Consider the following 20,042-nt stretch of genomic DNA (forward strand, 5'->3'; position numbering starts at 1 on the left):
GACTCGGACTCCCCTCGAGGGAAGTGCCTAGCGCTCATCACGGCATTTTGCTGAGTGAGCTAAGGTCGGTGACGGGTCAGTGGGGCTTCGAGAGAGCTACTCCGCTTGCAGAAAGCGCGGTCTCTCCACGTCTTCATGCAAATGCAGACATGCATAATGAATAAAATACAATAAAATAATCAGCAAATTGATATTTTTATAACTAAATCTTTATTTTTAATTGAATAAGTTTATCTTTGAAACTTATTCATAATTAATTTCCATAAAGATTCTTAACAATTACAAAGACAAAAGTACCCCTACCAAATTAAATATCTTTAAAAGAAGGCCAGAACTAACTTCATACTCAATGATATAAGTTGTAGAGATGTATCAAGTTTATATGCATAAACATTCAAGATAACATCCATCTCAACCAATGCTTCAGATAACAAAATGATAATATCATCACCCAGATCAAGATCCAAAGTATTGCTAGAAAACAAATGTCTGCACTAGAAGTTGCGGAATTAAGTTAGCTTTAATGAAAGGAAAGCGGGAGTACAAATAAGAAGTTGCCGCCCCAAGTCAGAAAAGCAATGGGAGGCATCATAAGTTGTCTCAATCGAAAATACAAGAATGAAGAGAATTTTTACTGGTTCTGTTTGATCTATGAAATGAAAAACACTTGCATCAACGAGATAATAAGTTTCCATCAGCCTATATCATGCTTCCTTACATAACTTCTACATGTCTATTAGAGGATCTCTTCGCTATATCACAATTGCCTCCTCAACGAAGTAGAAGGCAGGATTTTCAGGCTTAAAACACTTCTTTTAATAACAAAAGAACCTAAAGAAAAGAGACAAATAAACTCTGAGCTCAGATGGCAAAATTTCAAAGTTTGGTCCCTATCATACATCAACCAACGAAAGTCACATGCATGGTACCGAACATAAAGAATGGCTTTCACTAGTAAATAAAAAAATGCTCCACTGATTTCTGCCACTTCCGTTATTGCTGCTGGGTTAGCTGTCGGGCTTGCTTCTATTGGACCTGGAGTTGGTCAAGGTACTGCTGCGGGCCAAGCTGTAGAAGGTATTGCAAGATGGCCCAAGGCGAAGGGAAAAATACGAGGTACTTTATTGCAACTGAGAATGTCCTATTCCTGTAGGAAAAAGATCATTAAAACTAAAAAGGCCCCCTTCTCGTGGATACGAAGTACCTTTCTCCAGACAAGACTATTGTTTCGCAGAAGTATCCTTAGGCGCTGCATTTTTTTTCTGCTTTGCAAGAATTGCTTCATATAACTCCACCACGAGGCATGGATCCTTTTCAACGAGTTCTAAGTATTCTTGATGATTTCTGAGTCCATCCAAGTTGTCCATGATTAAGGACAAGGCAGCCCCAAGCAGACGGTTCGCATTATGCTGGTGCGCAAAGGCATAGCATATGAGTGAGTTGTCCCAATTTAATTTGGATACCAGGAACTTCTCACAATAAGCTTTGAGGCGCTCCACCTGATACTTTTCAGCCAATACCAGAAGCTCACATGCCATTTGCTCATCGAGGCATGTTTCGACATAGAGATAGCCAACAAATAATCGGAGGGCATCGTATGACACATCACTTATCTTGATGGTGCCATTTCGGCTTTCTTCCGTCTCATTCTCGAGCAGTGCTTTAAATACTGCAGACCGGCCAGCCTGATAGTAAAAAGAAAATTTAAGAGCACTTAGAAATGCAATTCTTGCAGGGTGAAACTAAGTAGATTGATAGGAGATGTTTATGCATCTTATCAATGTGTGTCAGAGTGTGCTAAATTGAAGAAACTCCTGAAATGAATATTATGAGCATGCAAGCAAAGCTTTTGAACATGTCCTTGCTATCGTTATTATCTACGAAAATTACATAAACTATGTTGGGCTCATGAGTCCTGTATGCCAAGCGAAAGACCATAACTCAAGCTTTTGTGATCTTTCAGTTGAGAAGTCCATTGAAATGCACCGAGCAGCAGGCAAAATGCATATCTGGTGGCTCAAGCATCAGTTAAATCAAATCTTGTGAAAGAGTCATAATCAATGAAGTATCCAGCAGCTCAGTTACTAAACATGTCACTTCATATTGGGATCAACATTCCACTCAACTCAACAAAGCCACATTCCAGGCAAATTTAAGGATCAACTGCAAAATAAAATTGAGAATCTCTCTGATCTAGAAAGCCAGTCCAAGAAAACAAATATGTACTTCTAATGCCTGAATAGATGAATAAAAACTTCAAGATCAACCTAAGAGAGAGTTTATCATCAGACTAGGAAGTAAAAGACAATCTGTTGGTGAAAATGTCCGATGTACGTGCATCTTTAGCAGAATGCTGTTCCAAATATAAATGCAACCCCCATTTTCACCATATATATCTGGCCACAAGCATGTACAGTGGCAGAATTTTACAGCAAGTCTCTAGATAAAGAGTCACCGAAATTCATATTGAGTTGATAATGCTGATTATACACGCTCAACAACTATTTACTCTGCCAACTTTGGCATTACATCTTGAAAACTCAAGTAAACACAAAAAGTTAAGTTTATGTGAAGAAGAGAGAAGACCAAGACCAGTCCAAGCAATTCTTGAGGCCAGAAAAGAGAGAAGGAAGAGGTCCAACATCCTTTTTGAGGCCAGATCACCAAAAATATATATCATTGAATGCATATGTTTAGAACTCTTGATGATTTAGTCGAGACTTGTTTGTGGAGGAAAGAAGTGATCTAACAGAACTAGTTTGGTAGTGACCCACTATATAAAATTTAAAGTGGACAAAAGGCATAAATCTAAGATGAATAATTGCAGTTTCATATAAATTGGTTAGCTTCGCTCCAATACACAACAATGAGGATAGTAATTATGTAAATCTTTTATGTGACCCCCATCCAAGCATCTCCGAAGAGTAGCTTGCAGCAAGCGTAGTCATTTCTGAAACGAAGTTTGTTACATTACAGTGTTGCCAATTCTAAAGTGGCTGCTTCTAATTGATATCCTCATGCACGAGAAATATGAAGGCTGGCTTAACTGACGGGCAGGAGATGGCTAGAGGATTTCATTCAGCTATTAATAACATAAGTAACGTTCTTCAAGAATATGACAGCATGAAAGTTCAACATGGCGAGCTTGTTAAAGGGTTGTCTAGACTTCCTCTGGCGTATCAGAAGCACTTAATCATGCGAGCCCTAACTCAATATTCTCAAGTAATATCACTTTTGGGGCACTGTTTGCTTTCAGACTGAAGCTACCACCCTGTCATGGATTTCCAAGTGGCGAGGGCAGAGAGTGACTGCTGTCGACTAGTAAGCCAAGGTACCACTGTGTGAGCAACATCCCATGTAACCAAATTCTCATGAACACATAAAAGTCCTCTTAAAAATCCAACAGCAAATACACCACAGGTTCCCTTAAATCTATCATTACAAACTATCATTACTCGTTTGCAAGAATGCCCACGAGAGCCAAATGAAGACAAAACTTCTAAAGAAATCCTCTATGAGCATTGCCCTTTCCCTCTCTTATAACTCCTCTCTGCCTCAACTAAAATGAAAGATCTGAGAAACCTTAATAGCTCGACCTGGACAACTGAATTCATAACACTCTTCCTTCGCATTATTTCACAGTCAAGCCTGTACTTTGCAGAAATTAAAACTATCGAACAAAGATCCAGGATACCTCCGTTGGCTAATCACTAAGACGACTCATAAAGACAGCGTCCCCGCATCCTATCTTCCCCACTTTTACCAGGAATTATTCTAAAATTTCTTTGTGACGTAATTGAACCATTGATCACCTACGAGACACACCCGCTAGTGGAACTCGGACAAAGAAACAGAGCATAGGAACCCACCCAAAAATCAACTGCAAACTAATGGCGCTTTTTTCCGAAGTTCCAAAATTCAAGCGGAAATCAGAGAAAGGCAGAAGAAAAAACCAAATTTAAATGGAGAAAAGAGAAAAAACAAAGAAAAACCCAAAATTCAGATCAAAGCAAAATCAGCAATTCATGCTCACCAGAATAGCCCTATGAGCCGGCACCGGAGTGGACGGGTCTCCTGTGGGACCGTCCTTAGCAGCGACCAAGACTACGTCGGTGAACCCGGGGCCATAGAGCCACCGCTGAGGTGGTGGTGGTGGCGGTCGGCCGGAGACCAGAAACTCAAGAAGGCGACTTCGGCCTTCAAATTCTCGATCTCTCGCTTGAGCTTTTCCTTAGTCTGTTTGGCCTTCTCGTGGCACTCCTCGGACGTGCTGCTGGAATCGAGAGTGACGCACTCATCCTTGCAGGACTCCTTGCAGGGTCGCCGCATTTGCTGAGGGAGAGAGCTCATTCGCTTGCGAAGCCACTCGACTTCTGCGACAGAAAGAGGTTCTGTTAAAGACGAGTTGGGAACTGAACGAAATAAAATCTAAGGTCGGATATCTATAATAATGGGAAGTTAATCCTCGCAACAACGCTGAAATCTTTATTGTGATTTGATTAATTTTGCCCTTATAATTCATCCCCAGTCAGTTTCCGTGAAGATTTTTAACAATTATGAAGCCCTCTTCCAAATTGAGTATGTTATTAAGGAAAGTACAATCTCACTTCTGTTTCCTTTACTTCTCCTATATAAATATATATGTGTGTGTCTATATCTATATATATGTGTGTGTGATTCTCAATTCCAAGTATCTTCTTCCTCTTTCTTTTTTTCTCATTCTATTTGTGCTTTTTTGCACTCAACTATGCGATGGTATGAGGCAAGCATGAAGTGATTACTGCCAAAATTTAAAGCAATCTATGTTATTAATAATACAATAAAATGAAAAGGCAACCAATAAAATACATATTGGTTATAAAAATATTGTTTGTTATGAAATACATGAATGAATATTCATTATATTCATCTTATCTAATGTACTTATTATGATACATTTGTATCATACATTGTAAGTACATCTCCATATACAATGAATGTCCATCTCCCTATCCAATACATATATTATTTGATACATTAATATTAATTATAAGTATATTCTTGTTTTTTTATAAATAGAAGCTTACGCAATATTGAATTTGTTAAAAGACATTTCGGCAAGTTTCATGGTTGAACCTAGGAATTGGACTACACCGATCAATTCCTAATGTGGAACCTAATTGTTTCCACAGAATTAATGGGCGATTTTCAATTCCAATTTTTCAAAATCGATCCATCGCGATCGGAGCGGTTCCCGATCACTCCTAATGAGCATTCGAGTAAAGCTTTTGAAACATGTCCTTGCTATCCTTATTAGGGGTGAGCAATGGTCTAGGGTCGACCTGGACCGACCACTGGGCGACCCAACCCTACCGGTCCTGGTCCGGTTCCTGCAGGGACTGGTCGGTCCTGGTCCTAAAATTCCAGGACCAACACCGTACGGATTGGTCATCGGTCACCCTAGAGTTTTGGGTCGGTCCAACTGACCAACCCCGTATATTATATTATATTATTTATAATTCTTTTATATATTCAAAATGTCTCGTTATATTATATTATATTGAGATGTTCTATCAATAGCACCAATAGTAATTTCAATTTAAAACTTTTGTTGAGTATTAATTATGTATTGTTTGTTTTGTTTTCAGCTGTTTAGAAGTTCAAGTGAATTAACAAAATGTAAAGTTATATATTCATGGTTTATATTAAGTATTTTGAACTTTTTTTATAGTTTAATTGTATTTTACTAATGAATTTCAGCTATACTTTGCTTTTCAATTTTTGTCAAATGGTAGAAGTTTTTTAAGAGTAGAGTAGTACTACATTCTTCTACAGTGATTTGCTAGTCAAGTGGTGTGAAGCTCATTTTTTGGTTGAGTGGACTCTACATAATCAAATGCAGGAAAAAACTTTTGCATATGGTGTTATGAATATTAAAGATAAATGATTACAAGAACTTTCCATCTTGTCCCATATCTCAATGAGCGGTTAGTAGGTACATAATTTCTATTATTGTGTCATCTTAAATTTGATAAATATGTATTTGTATTTATAGTTTAGTTGCATAATGCCGCATTGTCGATGGATATGTAATTTGAATTTGTAGGTTTGCTTTTTTAGTGAGTATAAAAATAAGACAAAAAAATTATTAATCGGTCCCGGGTTGACCTTGGAACCGGACTGAACCCACTGGGTCGGTCCGGTCCTTGGTCCCAGGCTTAATAGGGTTGGTCCTCGGTCCTAAAAATTGAGGACCGACACTGTATGGGTTGGTACTAGGGTTAGGGGGTGGCCCGGACCAACCCGGACCATGCTCACTCCTAATCCTTATCAATAAATTTCCATAAGGCCAATTGTTAATTAATCATTAAAAAATAGAGAAATGTATTTCGCTAGAGTAAATTGAAAATAAAACAAATTTAGAACTCACGTTATTACTAAAACGTTTCTTCATTGTTTTAAGCACGATTATTTGAGCATCGAACAAATCGTACTTAATATATCTATTCTTACCAATGAAGAATGCACAATTAAAAATAAATATAAGACCACTAAAATGACTCATTTCTTTTTTCAATTTAAATGGCAAAATGGAAAAACTAAGTATATGTTACTGACAAAACACGTTGCTTATCATTTAAAGAACGGGTCATTTAGAATTTTATTTTGAAAAAAAAATATAAATAATGATGATAATGAAGAAGAAGAAGAAACCATCGGCTGTGGTGGCTCCGCTAGATAAGAACTTCGTTGATCATTGTCCAAAGGTGAGGGGTTTGAAACCCAATGGAGGTGCTTAGTGTCTTAAGTGTAACGTTGAGGTGGTGGGTCCTTGTCGCGACCCAATCTCGCCGCCCCTTGAAAAGTCTAAGGAGGGAAAATGTTGGGTTTAGGGGTACTTTGATCACGAGGGTTTCCTCACGAGCTCTCCCAAGCTCGTACATGCGCAACAGCGGATTTATTTATACGATTTAGGTATTTAACAACCTAAAAAAATAGACAAGAGTCGCCACTAACCTCATTTTGGAGGTCGGCTAGAAACCCAATCGAGGGTCGAAGTATTCCCTCGATTCCTACGTAACCAGATATCTAGATTCGGAGACTTGGGTTACGTTAATATTGCTATTAGCGCCATTTCGGTACCTAAAAAGTTTGTTGTGTTTTTCTTAACATGTTCATGCATTTCTTTTTATATTTTCAGGATCGTCAATTATATACTAAATGATCATGCGTGGTGGATTACTTTCATTCGATTTTATTTCTAAGAAATGAAAGGAAAACAAACAATAAAAATGAAATTGCAAGACATGAAATAAACAATCAAGAAAAGCAGTTAAACTTAATTATTCAATCCTAAAGAACATAAAAGAGAAAACAATCGGAAAAGAAAGAAAAACCGCAACTCGTCGGGCTTTATACAATGCATGGAACCCGAGACATATGTCGGGAATAACAAATGGTACATGATAATAGTCGGAATGGACATCGACCTCCATCATCTTCACGCTTTATCCATCTTCAGGGTCCTAATCTAATCATAATCTAAGAAACAAGGATCATTTGTCTTATCTTATATGACTAAGACAACGCATAGAAATCATTATTATAACGAATAGACATAGGCATTAGACATGAACATGAATCCAGCAAATTCAAGTCACAAACAGGACAAAATGCAAGGCATGTTTAAAGGTTCGTAAGATCATCTAGACAATATACAAAAATGTGAAACTTGCACATGACATAAGGTTGAATGCGAAAAAGGTTTGGGTAAACATTTAACCCTAAATCAGAATGCAAAGAAGTCACACAAGTCATTAACATTGCAAAGTGACTTGGACCTAAGAATGTCATGTTTGACAAATTTCAATTGCAATTAGCCAAATGGATGCATGATATTCACATCAAACGAGATTCAAATATGATATGTCATGCATTAATGCGAAACTTGTAACACGTGTTTCTAATGTCAAGAAAACAATGACGCATGATTTGGCCCTTAAAACAAAGAACCAGCAAAATCAGTACTCAAGGAAACAGCAAAAACAGCACATCAATGACACAACTAAACAATTGTACACACCAGACATATGAACAGCAAGCACACAAAGAATAGACACAATCCGTAACAATTTGATATATCTATCGGTCTTATGGAGCCTGAAAATGACTATAATCTCTTTAGGAATTCAAAACACATCAAAGGGGGTTTTCTAGAACAACCATTCAATCCCACAATATTCCACTATCATGAAGCACTGACCCATGAATCCAAACATAACCTCCAGCAGGAAATCATTAAAAAAAAAAAGAAACAATGTTGAACAATGTATGATTTCATAAAGAACAAGGACTTCATGTATGTCAGTCATCAAGAGCAGATTCTCAGTGCAGAACAATGACGACTTATGAATGATCACCCTAGCCAAATGAACTTATATCTTTATGAAACTTTTATATGTTGTAGATCTACATGTCCTGATCAACTTTGATGAGATGTTGAGTTAGAAAATCTGAACAGAGATCGATCAAAACAGAACATCAGAACAGAACAACTGCAACACCAGATTAGTACTCGATCTTTGCAAGAAGCGTTTGCAACTGCAACACCAGATTAGTACTCGATCTTTGCAAGAAGCATTAGGCAGGGCAAACGATGGCCAAATCGCACATATAATATGTCCATGGAAAGCTTGAGAAGTCTATTACAGATCTCCAAAAGACATTAAGTCCTAATAACATCATCTACCAGCTCAGTCCAGTTAAAACAGAACATCAGTAAGTTAGAACAGCAAATCACCCTAAAAAAACTACTACAGAATTGACAGACTTTGTAGGTGTTTTTCAGCGACCAAACTACATCCATTATGGGCGTGCAACATATCAAATCGAAGCTCTAGAAGTGCATTTTTTATGTCTAGGATGACTCAAGGTCAAAAAACCTAATCTAGCACCTCCTTTCAGCCGAAAGGAGTGAGTCACTCATCCGAAATCGAAAATCACAGAATCTCAGCATCCAACGCAATCAATTCCAGATCATACAAACATCGATTTTAATTAGATTTGCAATGCATCCTGGCCCCGAACCTTCGTTGTCGATCATGAATCACGACACGAGAAGCTCTTGCCTCATCGGATGATATTAAATGGAGTTTCATCACACCCACCTTGGTCCGTAATGAATCGGCCAAGAACTGACCTTCGGAGATGTCCACCATTCAGTGACAATGAAGTTGCTATTTAAAAAAAAAAAACATGTACTGAAATCGGTGGAGGATCTGAATCTAATAACACTCCTTACCAAAATAGAAAAGAGGAAACCAAACACTTAGCTTCGATTTTGTTATTGGAACTCCGGAAAATGAAGAACGCTGGCCTTTGATTTTGTGATCCTCGAACTCATCGAATGAATGCCTCGGCTGCCGATTTGAAGATGGTGTACGCTTTGAGTTGCAATCTAGAAGTTTTTCTCAGCTTCTTCTTCAACAAAATCAGTGAAATTAAATGTCAACAGAATCTGCTGAAATCAGAATCTTTGCGCAACAAATGTATAAGTAAAGATTGAGAAGACTCAGCTCAATCTTTGTCTGCGATTTTCTGAAATCGGCACATCAACTACTCAAGCATCTTCGAGATTTTGATGATCAAGTAACAACGAAGAACTCCTTCGATCTTCATCTGTTCCGTCTTCAATCAAGAGAAAGACCGACCGAGAGACAAATCCAGAGAGCGAGAGATAGATCCTGAACGCGAGATCCAGCCAGAGAGGAATTGTCGGAATCTCTCTTGCGCGCGAGACTACTGGCAAAGCAGAACAAGAAAACGGTTGGAAGCCTTCGCTGCTGCTGCCGTCGCTACCGCCATCGTCGATCGGCTTCGGAGCTCGAGAAGATGTAGATGAGGAAGTCCAGATTCCCAAGCCAAAGAGAGAGACCGATTTTCACCTTGAATCGATTCGGCCGTCAAACCCTAGATCGCTCTCCGAGATGCAAAGAGGGTGGGAGCGAGAATGCCCGAGGTTTTGAGAGAGAGAGCATCCGCGCGTGAACGGTTTTTTTAGAGAGAGAGAGAAAATCGTCAAATGGCCTCCTCCTTCCTTTTTTCTCTTTTTCTTTATATATTTTCAGGCAAGATCAAATCTCAGCCCTTGGATTGAACTAAGGGCTAGGATTTGATCTTTTAAGTTCCCGTAATTGATCACATGCCTATTTCAACGGCCATGATGCATTATTGATGAACGTCGATGATTAATTGCGAACTAATTGGGATTTTCTCTCTATTTTTTTTTTCTTAATGTTGTATCAAATAAAAATCAGGTGTCAACAGTTTTCCGCTAGTGTCACTCCGGGGTTTACCCGCCACTTGCCGACTTCTTGTATCACGAGATTCCCGAGTATCAAAAAAAAAAAAAAAAGAAGAAGAAGAAGGAAGAAGAAGATTGGAGTGGGCCAACGGGCATGCCCGACCCACTTGGCATAACTTTCGGCCCTCCCCATAAAATCCTTCTACTTCGGCCCATCCTTTCTATTATTTGAGTGGGCCGGCGGGCATGCTTGACCCACTTGGCATAACTGATAACTTTATAAAAATAGAGTTATTTAACCTATTTTAGGCAACAATTAATGCAATATCTATGGAAAAATATTTGGATTTTCTTTTGATTATTCGAATTTTCCTTGTTTATGTAGAATAATGAAATATGGAGAAGATAAGAAAAAGAATGGGAAATATCAGGAATTCAAATAAAAAAAAGCAGTGAAAGATGGATATCAAATCAGGAAATTCTTAATTTTGTTCCCTAATGTTAACTGCAAACGTTGGGAGATAGAGATCTGGGATATATCTTTTGAAGAGGAGAACAAGAGAGAGAAGCTAGGTTTTTGTTAGATCGTTTTTCATTCTTATGAGAGTCTTTCAAGTATTTTGAAGAGAAAACAAAAGTGGTGACAGAATTCTTATTCTTTGATTCAAGATACTGAGTTTAATTTTTATTTTTATTTTTCTTCTATTATGTTATAATTTTCTTTTGTTAGGGCTACAATGTAGCCTAACCATGATGATGTGAATTTCATGATCTTTATGTTTTACAATTAATTTCATTCATGTGAGTTATATATTATTGTGCATAATGCTTTTGAGTGACTGACCACCACTTGAATGATTTTATGTGCATATTTAAGACTAAGAAGTGATAATATGTAATTGTTTATTATAATATATAACCATGAATTAAATGTGGATAGAGATATACCGCGTTATTTGTGTAACTTTCGGTGATAAGTTGATCCAAAAAACTCATTGTAACTCGGGAATATTCATAGTTTTTAATGTACTTTTGTTTATTTTAATTCACAGAGAGATATAGTGGATTAATAAACTGAGTATGTTTGTTATACCTAGAGATATGATAGTAAATAGATTAGGAAATTCTGCTATCACATGTTTGATATCGTTCTTGTACCCACAACAATCTGAAATTCATATTTAGTGGTTATGGTGAAATTGGATGCTTTAACATATTTATCTAATCAATTTACTTTATTTAGTCTACAAATTTTGTTTTTAATTTATTCTTAATTATATTTTGATTTGTTAGATAAATTTTAGAATTAATCTATTTTAGTATTTAATTAGTTTATTAATTATCAATCTCCGTGGGACGGTACTTTTTCTCATCATTAAATTACTTGTTCGACACGTTCACTTGCATTTAGAATTTTAAGAACAATAACTTTCGGCCCTCCCCCTCAAATCCTTCTCCTTCGGCCCATCCATTCTTTTCTGTTTCTAGCCCATTTCTTTTATATTTTCAAAGCCTGTGAGTTGGCACGACTCGTGTCTCTCTGTGATGCAAGAGGGGGGACGATCCTCGACTGTGCTTGAATGGAAGCCGAGAGCGAGAGAGGTGCCCACGAGCGCGAGAGGAGCGACGGATAAGGGTGACGGGAACAAGTCGGAATCTTCTAGAATGGTGAGCTGGCAAGGCTAACGGAAAAATATTCCCTATTGAGGCAAGGGGTGCGTGCCGATCGGGAGAGACATCACATTAAGGGAGGCTTCTTCTCTTCGCGGAAGCCATATCGCAGAGTGGCTCGGTTGCTTGGCCACGCCCGAGCCCCACTCACCGACAGCCGGCCGTTCCTAACCTCGCTACCCCCGTGCTCGAACGTTCGATGAGTTTCGTTTCTCCGGTTCGAGCCTTTTTTATTATGTACACACACGTATATTGCACGTATGTGGCACGTATGTGGCACGTATGTGGCACATGTAAAACACTTATATTGCCCAGCTTTTCCCTAATTTCTACTAAAAAATGTGTCCCAACCTCTTCAATGCAGTCAAATCCTAGGTGAAATCCACTGTCAACATGGAAGCTTGATTCGGAAGATAGATGATTGTATATCCTAATTAAGGAAAAAGAAACAAATCTAAAACTCATTCATGGTCGGAAGTATTCTTGGGGTGTTGCAAGCATTTCCAGGTTCTTGATTTCCGGTTCTTGAACATGCTTGGTCGAAGTATCCTTCGTAGTGCAGGCATCCCCATCTTATCAAAGCAAGCTTCATAAATCTCCACCGCAAGTTTTGGTTGCCCTTCAATGATTTTTAAAAATTTAGGATGTCTTCGATAGTCATTCATGTTCTCCACAATTATTGACAAGGATGCCTGAAGGAGAACCTTTGCATTGTGTTGATGTGCAAATAATGACCCTCCCGGTGGGTTCAGCGACATTGTCTTGGTTGCTGTCAAGGACGATCCTAAAGGAGTCCTTCGACGCCAATCTCAGCTCACAGGGTGATACTAGTGAGCATTGTTGTTGATTATGCTTTGATTGAATTTTGGGTTTTTCTTGCTTTCAGACGATAGGTTTAGTAAGCTTCTTTCCCCTTAGACAAGTCCCGACTGAATCACCATGAGTTATGCATTCAACAATCTGGCATTGGAAATATCCCTTATCAAATTATTGAAATTTCTCACACTGTGAGAATTTTTTAGTTCTCTTCAACTTTGAATTTACAAGCTAGCCGGTTTGAAGATTTTAAAGTGATCCTCGAGAGTGAGATGCAAGAAAGCCAAAAAGGTGTGGTCAACATCAGCAACACGTCACTTGATGTCCTTCAAGCATTCGTGAAATAACTATAGACTGCAGAGGTGTGCTTTGATGAGCAGAATGCTTGGGAGCTTTTGGCTTTGGCTGAAAAATACCAGGTGATGCCATTAAAAGCCCATTGTGAAGATTTCGTGGTGTCAAAATTAAATTGGGAGAACTCGATTGGGAGATATTCCTTTGCACATCAACACAATGCAAAGGTTCTCATTCAGGCGACCTTATTAATAATTGTGGAGAACATAAATGATTATCGAAGACATCCTATATATTTAGAAATCATTGAAGGGCAACCAAAACTTGCGATGGAGATATATGAAGCTTGCTTTGATAAGATGGGGATGCCTGTAGCTACCAAGGATACTTTTGACTATGAATGAGTTTTAGATTTGTTTATTTTTCCTTAATCATGAGATACAATCACCTTTTCAGCACAGTTATGTTGTCTCGGTGAGCTTTCAACTTCAACAGAAACTTTTATTGTAGTGTAAGTACCTACATGATGTCATTACTGCTGCTTGATCTTACAAATGTGACTACCCAGACCCGGGGTAGTATGGAGGGACGAACTAAGATTGCCTCGGTAGTACGCACAGTATGGAGGGACGGATTAAGATCGCCTCCGCAGTACGTGGGCGAGGAGAGTGTGACGGCCCGAGCGACGGTGCGTGGGGGAGGAGGGATGGCGGTGCGTTCGTGCCTCGGTCCCTAGACGTGCGCAAGGAAGGGGTCTCTCTCTTGTCCCACATCACCTAGGAAGGGAGTCCTGAGCTAATTTATAAGGCAATGAGCCCTCTAACTGTACATACGCGTTTTCTTGGAGTAGTATGGGCTGCCCTAAGAGGAACAAAACCGTGAGGACTTAGTGTCCAAAGCAGACAATATGTGTACAGTGGAGACCCAGGGTCATTACAAGTGATATCAAAGCCGACTCCCGACCACGTGTGGGGTCACAGCGAGGATGTTGTGCTTCTAAGGGGTGAAGAGTGTGACTACCTAGACCCGATGCAGTGTGTGTACAGTGAAGACCCAGGGTCGTTACAAGTGGTATTCTAAGGGACTCCCGACCGCGTGTGGGGTCACAGCGAGGATGTTGTGCTTCTAAGGGGTAAAGAGTGTGACTACCCAGACCTGATGCAATATGTGTACAGTGAAGACCCAGGGTCGTTACAAGTGGTATTCTAAGGGGTGGAGAGTGTGACTACCTAGACCCAAGGCATATGGAGGGATGGACTAAGATCGCCTCAACAGTACGCGGGTGAGGAGAGTGTGACGGCCCGAGCGGCGGTGCACGAGGAGGAGGGATGGCGGTGCGTCCGCGCCTCGGTCCCCGAACGTGCGCAAGGAAGGGGTCCATCTCTTGTCTCATATCGCCTAGGGAGGGAGTCCTGGGCTAGCTTATAAAGCAATGGGCCTTTTAACTGTACATACATGTTTTCTTGGGGTAGTATGGGCTGCCCTGAGAGGAACAAAACCGTGAGGACTTAGTGCATACGGAGGGATGGACTAAGATCGCCTCAACAGTACGCGGGCGAGGAGAGTGCGACGGCCTGAGCGGCGGTGCGCGAGGAGGAGGGATGGCGATGCGTCTGCGCCTCAGTCCCCAAACGTGCGCAAGGAAGGAATCCATCTCTTGTCTCATATCGCCTAGGGAGGGAGTCCTAGGCTAGCTTATAAAGCAATGGGCCTTCTAACTATACATACATGTTTTCCTGGAGTAGTATGGGCTGCCCTGAGAGGAACAAAACCGTGAAGACTTAGTGTCCAAATCGGATAATATGTGTACAATGGAAAGACAAGGGTGTTACAACAAAATGGATCAAGATGGATATAACCATAGTTTTTACAGGTTGTCAAATGCTTGTGTTTTTTTCTCTTTCTGAAAAAACAAACTATCTATGCCATATTTTTGGTCATTGCATTCATTTAAACTATGATTTAGGTGAAATTTGAGCCTTGCACAGGAAATTTTGGACAAACCAAATTCTTGCGGATAAGAGAGATTATAATTCAGTTCAGGGTTTTACTTAAAAGTGGGATTATCAAACTTTGTTCTTTTTCTCATCCAAGATACATTGCATTCTAATTTTCTTCAATTGTATCCCTAAATTTAGACCTAGTTTTCAATTGGTTCACCCAACCTTGGATATTCTGGCCAATGAGCCCTAAAAATTTATTTGGTCATTGGACTTTCATTCAAATAACGTGCAAAAAAACCTCCAAAAATGTGAATTCACGGAGTCATTTCATTCGTTTTGAACCTGTCCATTAAAATTCTTTGCGCAATTAACTACTTGGAGTTTCCCAGAAAATTAGCGCCCTCTTCCATGCATTTTTAAAATTTCTTGACCATGTGGTGCGAAGGACCTGTTATTTGACTAAATAATTTTACTTGCTCCCGGTAATCCCGTTGTATAGAATTTGAAAATCCATCTTTGTAATTTTCAACGGGAAGGTGACATGCAAATTTTATAGAATCCGTGCACGCATGCTTAGTTCACTTTTTTAATAGATCATTATGTTAAGATCATCTATCGCATACCACAAAGGAAACATCGGTTGTTTTCATGGGCTAAATTGTTTGACTTTCAATAGTTAAATCGGGTGAGCATGGTCCGGGTTGGGCCGGTCCACCCCATAACCCTAGGACCAACCCGCACAGTACCGGTCCTCAATTTTTGGGACTGAGGACCGACTCTATTGAGCTTGGAACCGAGGACGGGTCGGTCCAGTCCAAGGTCAACTCAGAACCAATTGATAATTTTTTTTATTTCATTTTTTGTACTCCTTAAAAAAACGATTGAAAACTAGATTGACCCAATGGTTTGGTCTGGTTTCAAGGTCAACCTAGGACTAACCAATAATTTTTTATTTCATTTTTTGTATTCCTTTAAAGGGCAACTGAGGAACGTGCCAACCCAATAGATTCGATGATGAGTGAGGTCAGTTAAGAAAGGCAAGCAGGTCAAGTGGGGTGAGTGTTGAACATAATGAGCATCGAATGTCGAGCGAAGAGCAACAAGCCAAGCGAGCATCGAGCGGCGAGTGGCACAAGTGACCCAAAGCGAGCGAGGCGAATGTCGAGTGGCAAGCGGATAAGTTGTTTCTTTCGATTTTGAAAAATTGAAGACTAAGAGGATAAATAAGACAAAAGAAAACAAATACTAGAAGATGATGCCATAATGAGTTGTTTATACTTTTTTGGATGCCATGAGAACTCCTTACAAAAACATTTTCCTCCTTTGTAAATTATAACTTTTGACACCGTAAAAAATATTAAAAATCTAAGTTATTAAAGAACAATATAAAATTATTTGAACTCCTCACTAAAAAGCTATTTAATATTGCCGACGCCGTTTATTTTAAGATTTTTTATATAAAAAAATTATAAATAATATTATATATATATTTGGGGTTGGTCCGGATTGAACCGACCCGGAACTCTCAGGACCGAGGACCGACTATACAATGTTGGTCCAAGAATTCCAGGATCGGGATCGACCCGCCTCCCCGAGAATCAAACTAGGACCAGCGGGGTTGGGCCAATCTAGGGTTGACCCTAGACCAATGCTCACCCCTTGGTTATATCAATCCGTTTTTTTTTCATAATGGAAAAAAAGAAGAAGTAATTAATGGTAATTAAAATCTTGGTAAAACCTACTGATAACTTTTTATGTGCATTCTTTAAACTTAAAATTGTCAGCATTTAAAATTCGATGATTAAATTATCAGTGCTTATTTTTCAGTTTTATTAAGCAAGACCTAAGTGAAGTAGAAATTCTTATAGGATATTTAAAGAAGTTAATAATTCAATCCATGGGTCCTACTTGTGCGACATTAGTTAGGTTTGGTTTGATGACCCAATTAAGGCTGAAAATTCCAAAGTTCAGCACTTTAATGAGATTAAATTTGTTCGATTATGATAAGTAACATCAATTGAAAAGAGTCAATTAACTCAAAAACCACTTGCTGGGATAAGCAAGCAATGGGTTACTTATGGCTTGTTTGATAAAACTGAATAACGAGATTTTAAAATATAAGTACTGAATATTGAAAGAATATTGAAAAAGTTTTACTTTCTTATCAATAGTGCACTAGAAGTTCTAAACTTTATATACATAATGCAATAAGTGTTAAACCTTTTAATCGGTTTAATTAAGTCATAAACATATTTTCAAAAAGTATACTCAAGTCCTTTTGATAAAGAATACTTAAAATGGCATAATTATAACTTAGAAGTTGCCTATGTGGCACCCTTAAATTGCCCTTCTAAACATGAATTTTGGGATTTAATTACACTTTTTAGTAAATATTTAGGATTCAACTGAACCACTAAAACTGTTAGAATTCAATTGAACCTTTTAGTGAATTTAGGACTTGATTGAGTCAATCGAAAGGATAAGAGCCTGCTTGTGTTTGGTACATAAGATTTAAGACTTGTGATGCAATCTTCTCCGTAGAGTTTGAATAATATGAAAATGTTGGGCTTAAGACAAAGATTTGTTAATTTCACAATCCACCAATGAAAACACAATACCTCATTATCATCATCGCACAAATGTAGTAGGCATTCTTTTCCACATGGAGATAGCTACTAGATTTAGGTTATACCTAACGTGATGGGGGGAATTAATTGAAGCCTATAAACTATGTGAAAGCTTTCAATCTTTAGTGAGATTTAATGTATATCCGACGGTTCCTTCGCACGCAATTAACATCGCCTATTAGCTTAACTTTACTCAATACATTCTCCAAGTATCGGCCATGGTCACAAACTATTGTTTGAGGATGTTGTAATCACAGATTAGCTGAAATCTTAACAATGTTAACATCCTCGGCACAAATTGGCTGAGAGCGACGTGTGTGTGAATCTTGACTTGCCACATCTCCAATACGCACGGTGTACATACAAAAAAAAGAATACACCAGAGATTTCCCATAATTCTCCTACAACATTTGTACATTATTAAGTCTCAAGACTATCCATCCCTCGCTGTATGATTTGATTCCGACTTCGTCCAAATTGACGTATTCATTGATATTTCATTTAATGAACGAACCCAAGAGACAAGTCAGGGAGACAAATAAGACCAATCGAAACAACCAGAAGGAGCATGATAACGGATATTGGTTTGGGTAACATTTCTCGGCGTCGAAAGTGTGGCTACGAAAGACGAGTCTTCTTTTCAAGAATTATCTGGGAAGATAAATAACACAATTAAGACAAGTCATTGAGATGGTTGTGGTCCGTCACAACTCAATCCAGGATCTCAACGATGAGTTCTTGACCTTCAAGTCCCCGATCTATCACTTGAGCTCTTACGCAGCCTTACTGAACTTCTCGTCACACTCCATGCAAAATCAGGCATCGCACGTGACGTGCTACACATTGCAAGATCTGTGTCAAAATGAGTCTTAGACCCATATATTACCCATTTAAATTATAAATTGATCATATATTGATCACTTACTTTTAGAAGAGACTAATCAAATTGAAAACTTAAGATAAAGGAGTCTTAAATAGGTTTGATTTAAAACTCATTTCCAACCCAAGCCTCACAATCTTTTTATTCCCTCTCTAACTCGTAAAATCAAAATTATAATTATTTTTTATATTTCTTTTTCTTTCTTTCCTTTTTTTTTTTTTTCCATTCTTCCCCCTCCTTCGCCTACCACAATGATGGCTAGTGACCGGCCAAGAGAGGCTCAAGCCTCGTCAATCTAGTGAGACTCGAGCTCCCGGTGTCGAGGCAAGCCCTAAGCGAGTTCGAGGCTCACCTTTGGTTGGGCTCCAGCCGAAGAAGAAAAATAAAAAGAAAATTGTATTTTTTAAAAGTAAAAATAAAAATAATTAAAATTTTTTATTTTTTTAAAATATCAAATAATTAAAATTTTGACTTTTAAAAAAAATTCATAAAATTATCCATTAAATTTGTACTGCATAAAAGTATTTTAGCAATACCATTTTAAAAATCATAAGAAATAAATTTTCTTAAGTTTAGTTAAATGAGTCAGATTAGGTACGAGTCAAAAAATTTGCACTATAAATAAGTCATAAATGATTAAATGGGTTGACTTGAGTCAGATCATTTATGATCCAATCCAAACCCATCCATCTCGACCTGGGCCCCTCTTCTCTTTTGACAGATTTACCTACACTACACAAACTCACTCTATGACTCGGTCTCCCCTCGAGGGAAGTGCCTAGCGCTCATCACGGCATTTTGCTGAGTGAGCTAAGGTCGGTGACGGGTCAGTGGGGCTTCGAGAGAGCTACTACGCTTGCAGAAAGCGCGGTCTCTCCACGTCTTCATGCAAATGCAGACATGCATAACGAATAAAATACAATAAAATAATCAGCAAATTGATATTTTTATAACTAAATCTTTATTTTTAATTGAATAAGTTTATCTTTGAAGTTTATTCATAATTAATTTCCATAAAGATTCTTAACAATTACAAAGACAAAAGTAGCCCCTACCAAATTAAATATTCTTTAAAAGAAGGCCAGAACTAACTTCATACTCAATGGTATAAGTTGTAGAGATGTATCAAGTTTATATGCATAAACATTCAAGATAACATCCATCTCAACCAATGCTTCAGATAACAAAATGATAATATCATCACCCAGATCAAGATCCAAAGTATTACTAGAAAACAAATGTCTGCACTAGAAGTTGCGGAATTAAGTTAGCTTTAATGAAAGGAAAGCGGGAGTACAAATAAGAAGTTGCCGCCCCAAGTCAGAAAAGTAATGGGAGGCATCATAAGTTGTCTCAATCGAAAATACAAGAATGAAGAGAATTTTTACTGGTTCTGTTTGATCTATGAAATGAAAAACACTTGCATCAACGAGATAATAAGTTTCCATCAGCCTATATCTTGCTTCCTTACATAACTTCTACATGTCTATTAGAGGATCTCTTCGCTATATCACAATTGCCTCCTCAAC

The 20,042-nt window shown here is 38.4% G+C and overlaps 1 protein-coding gene across 1 annotated transcript; it reads right to left on the minus strand.

Moving 5' to 3' along the window:
• Window positions 1-643: 643 nt before the first annotated feature.
• LOC104428447 (BTB/POZ domain-containing protein At4g08455) lies at window positions 644-4,525 on the minus strand. Its single transcript, XM_010041437.3, is given in 3 exon segments — window positions 644-1,685; window positions 4,034-4,117; window positions 4,120-4,525. Coding segments are annotated over 3 exon segments (780 nt in total). The 5' UTR covers window positions 4,351-4,525; the 3' UTR covers window positions 644-1,220.
• Between the last annotated feature and the right edge of the window lie 15,517 nt (window positions 4,526-20,042).

The sequence above is a fragment of the Eucalyptus grandis genome, chromosome 9 (genome assembly GCF_016545825.1).
Source record: "Eucalyptus grandis isolate ANBG69807.140 chromosome 9, ASM1654582v1, whole genome shotgun sequence".
NCBI lineage: Eukaryota > Viridiplantae > Streptophyta > Magnoliopsida > Myrtales > Myrtaceae > Eucalyptus > Eucalyptus grandis.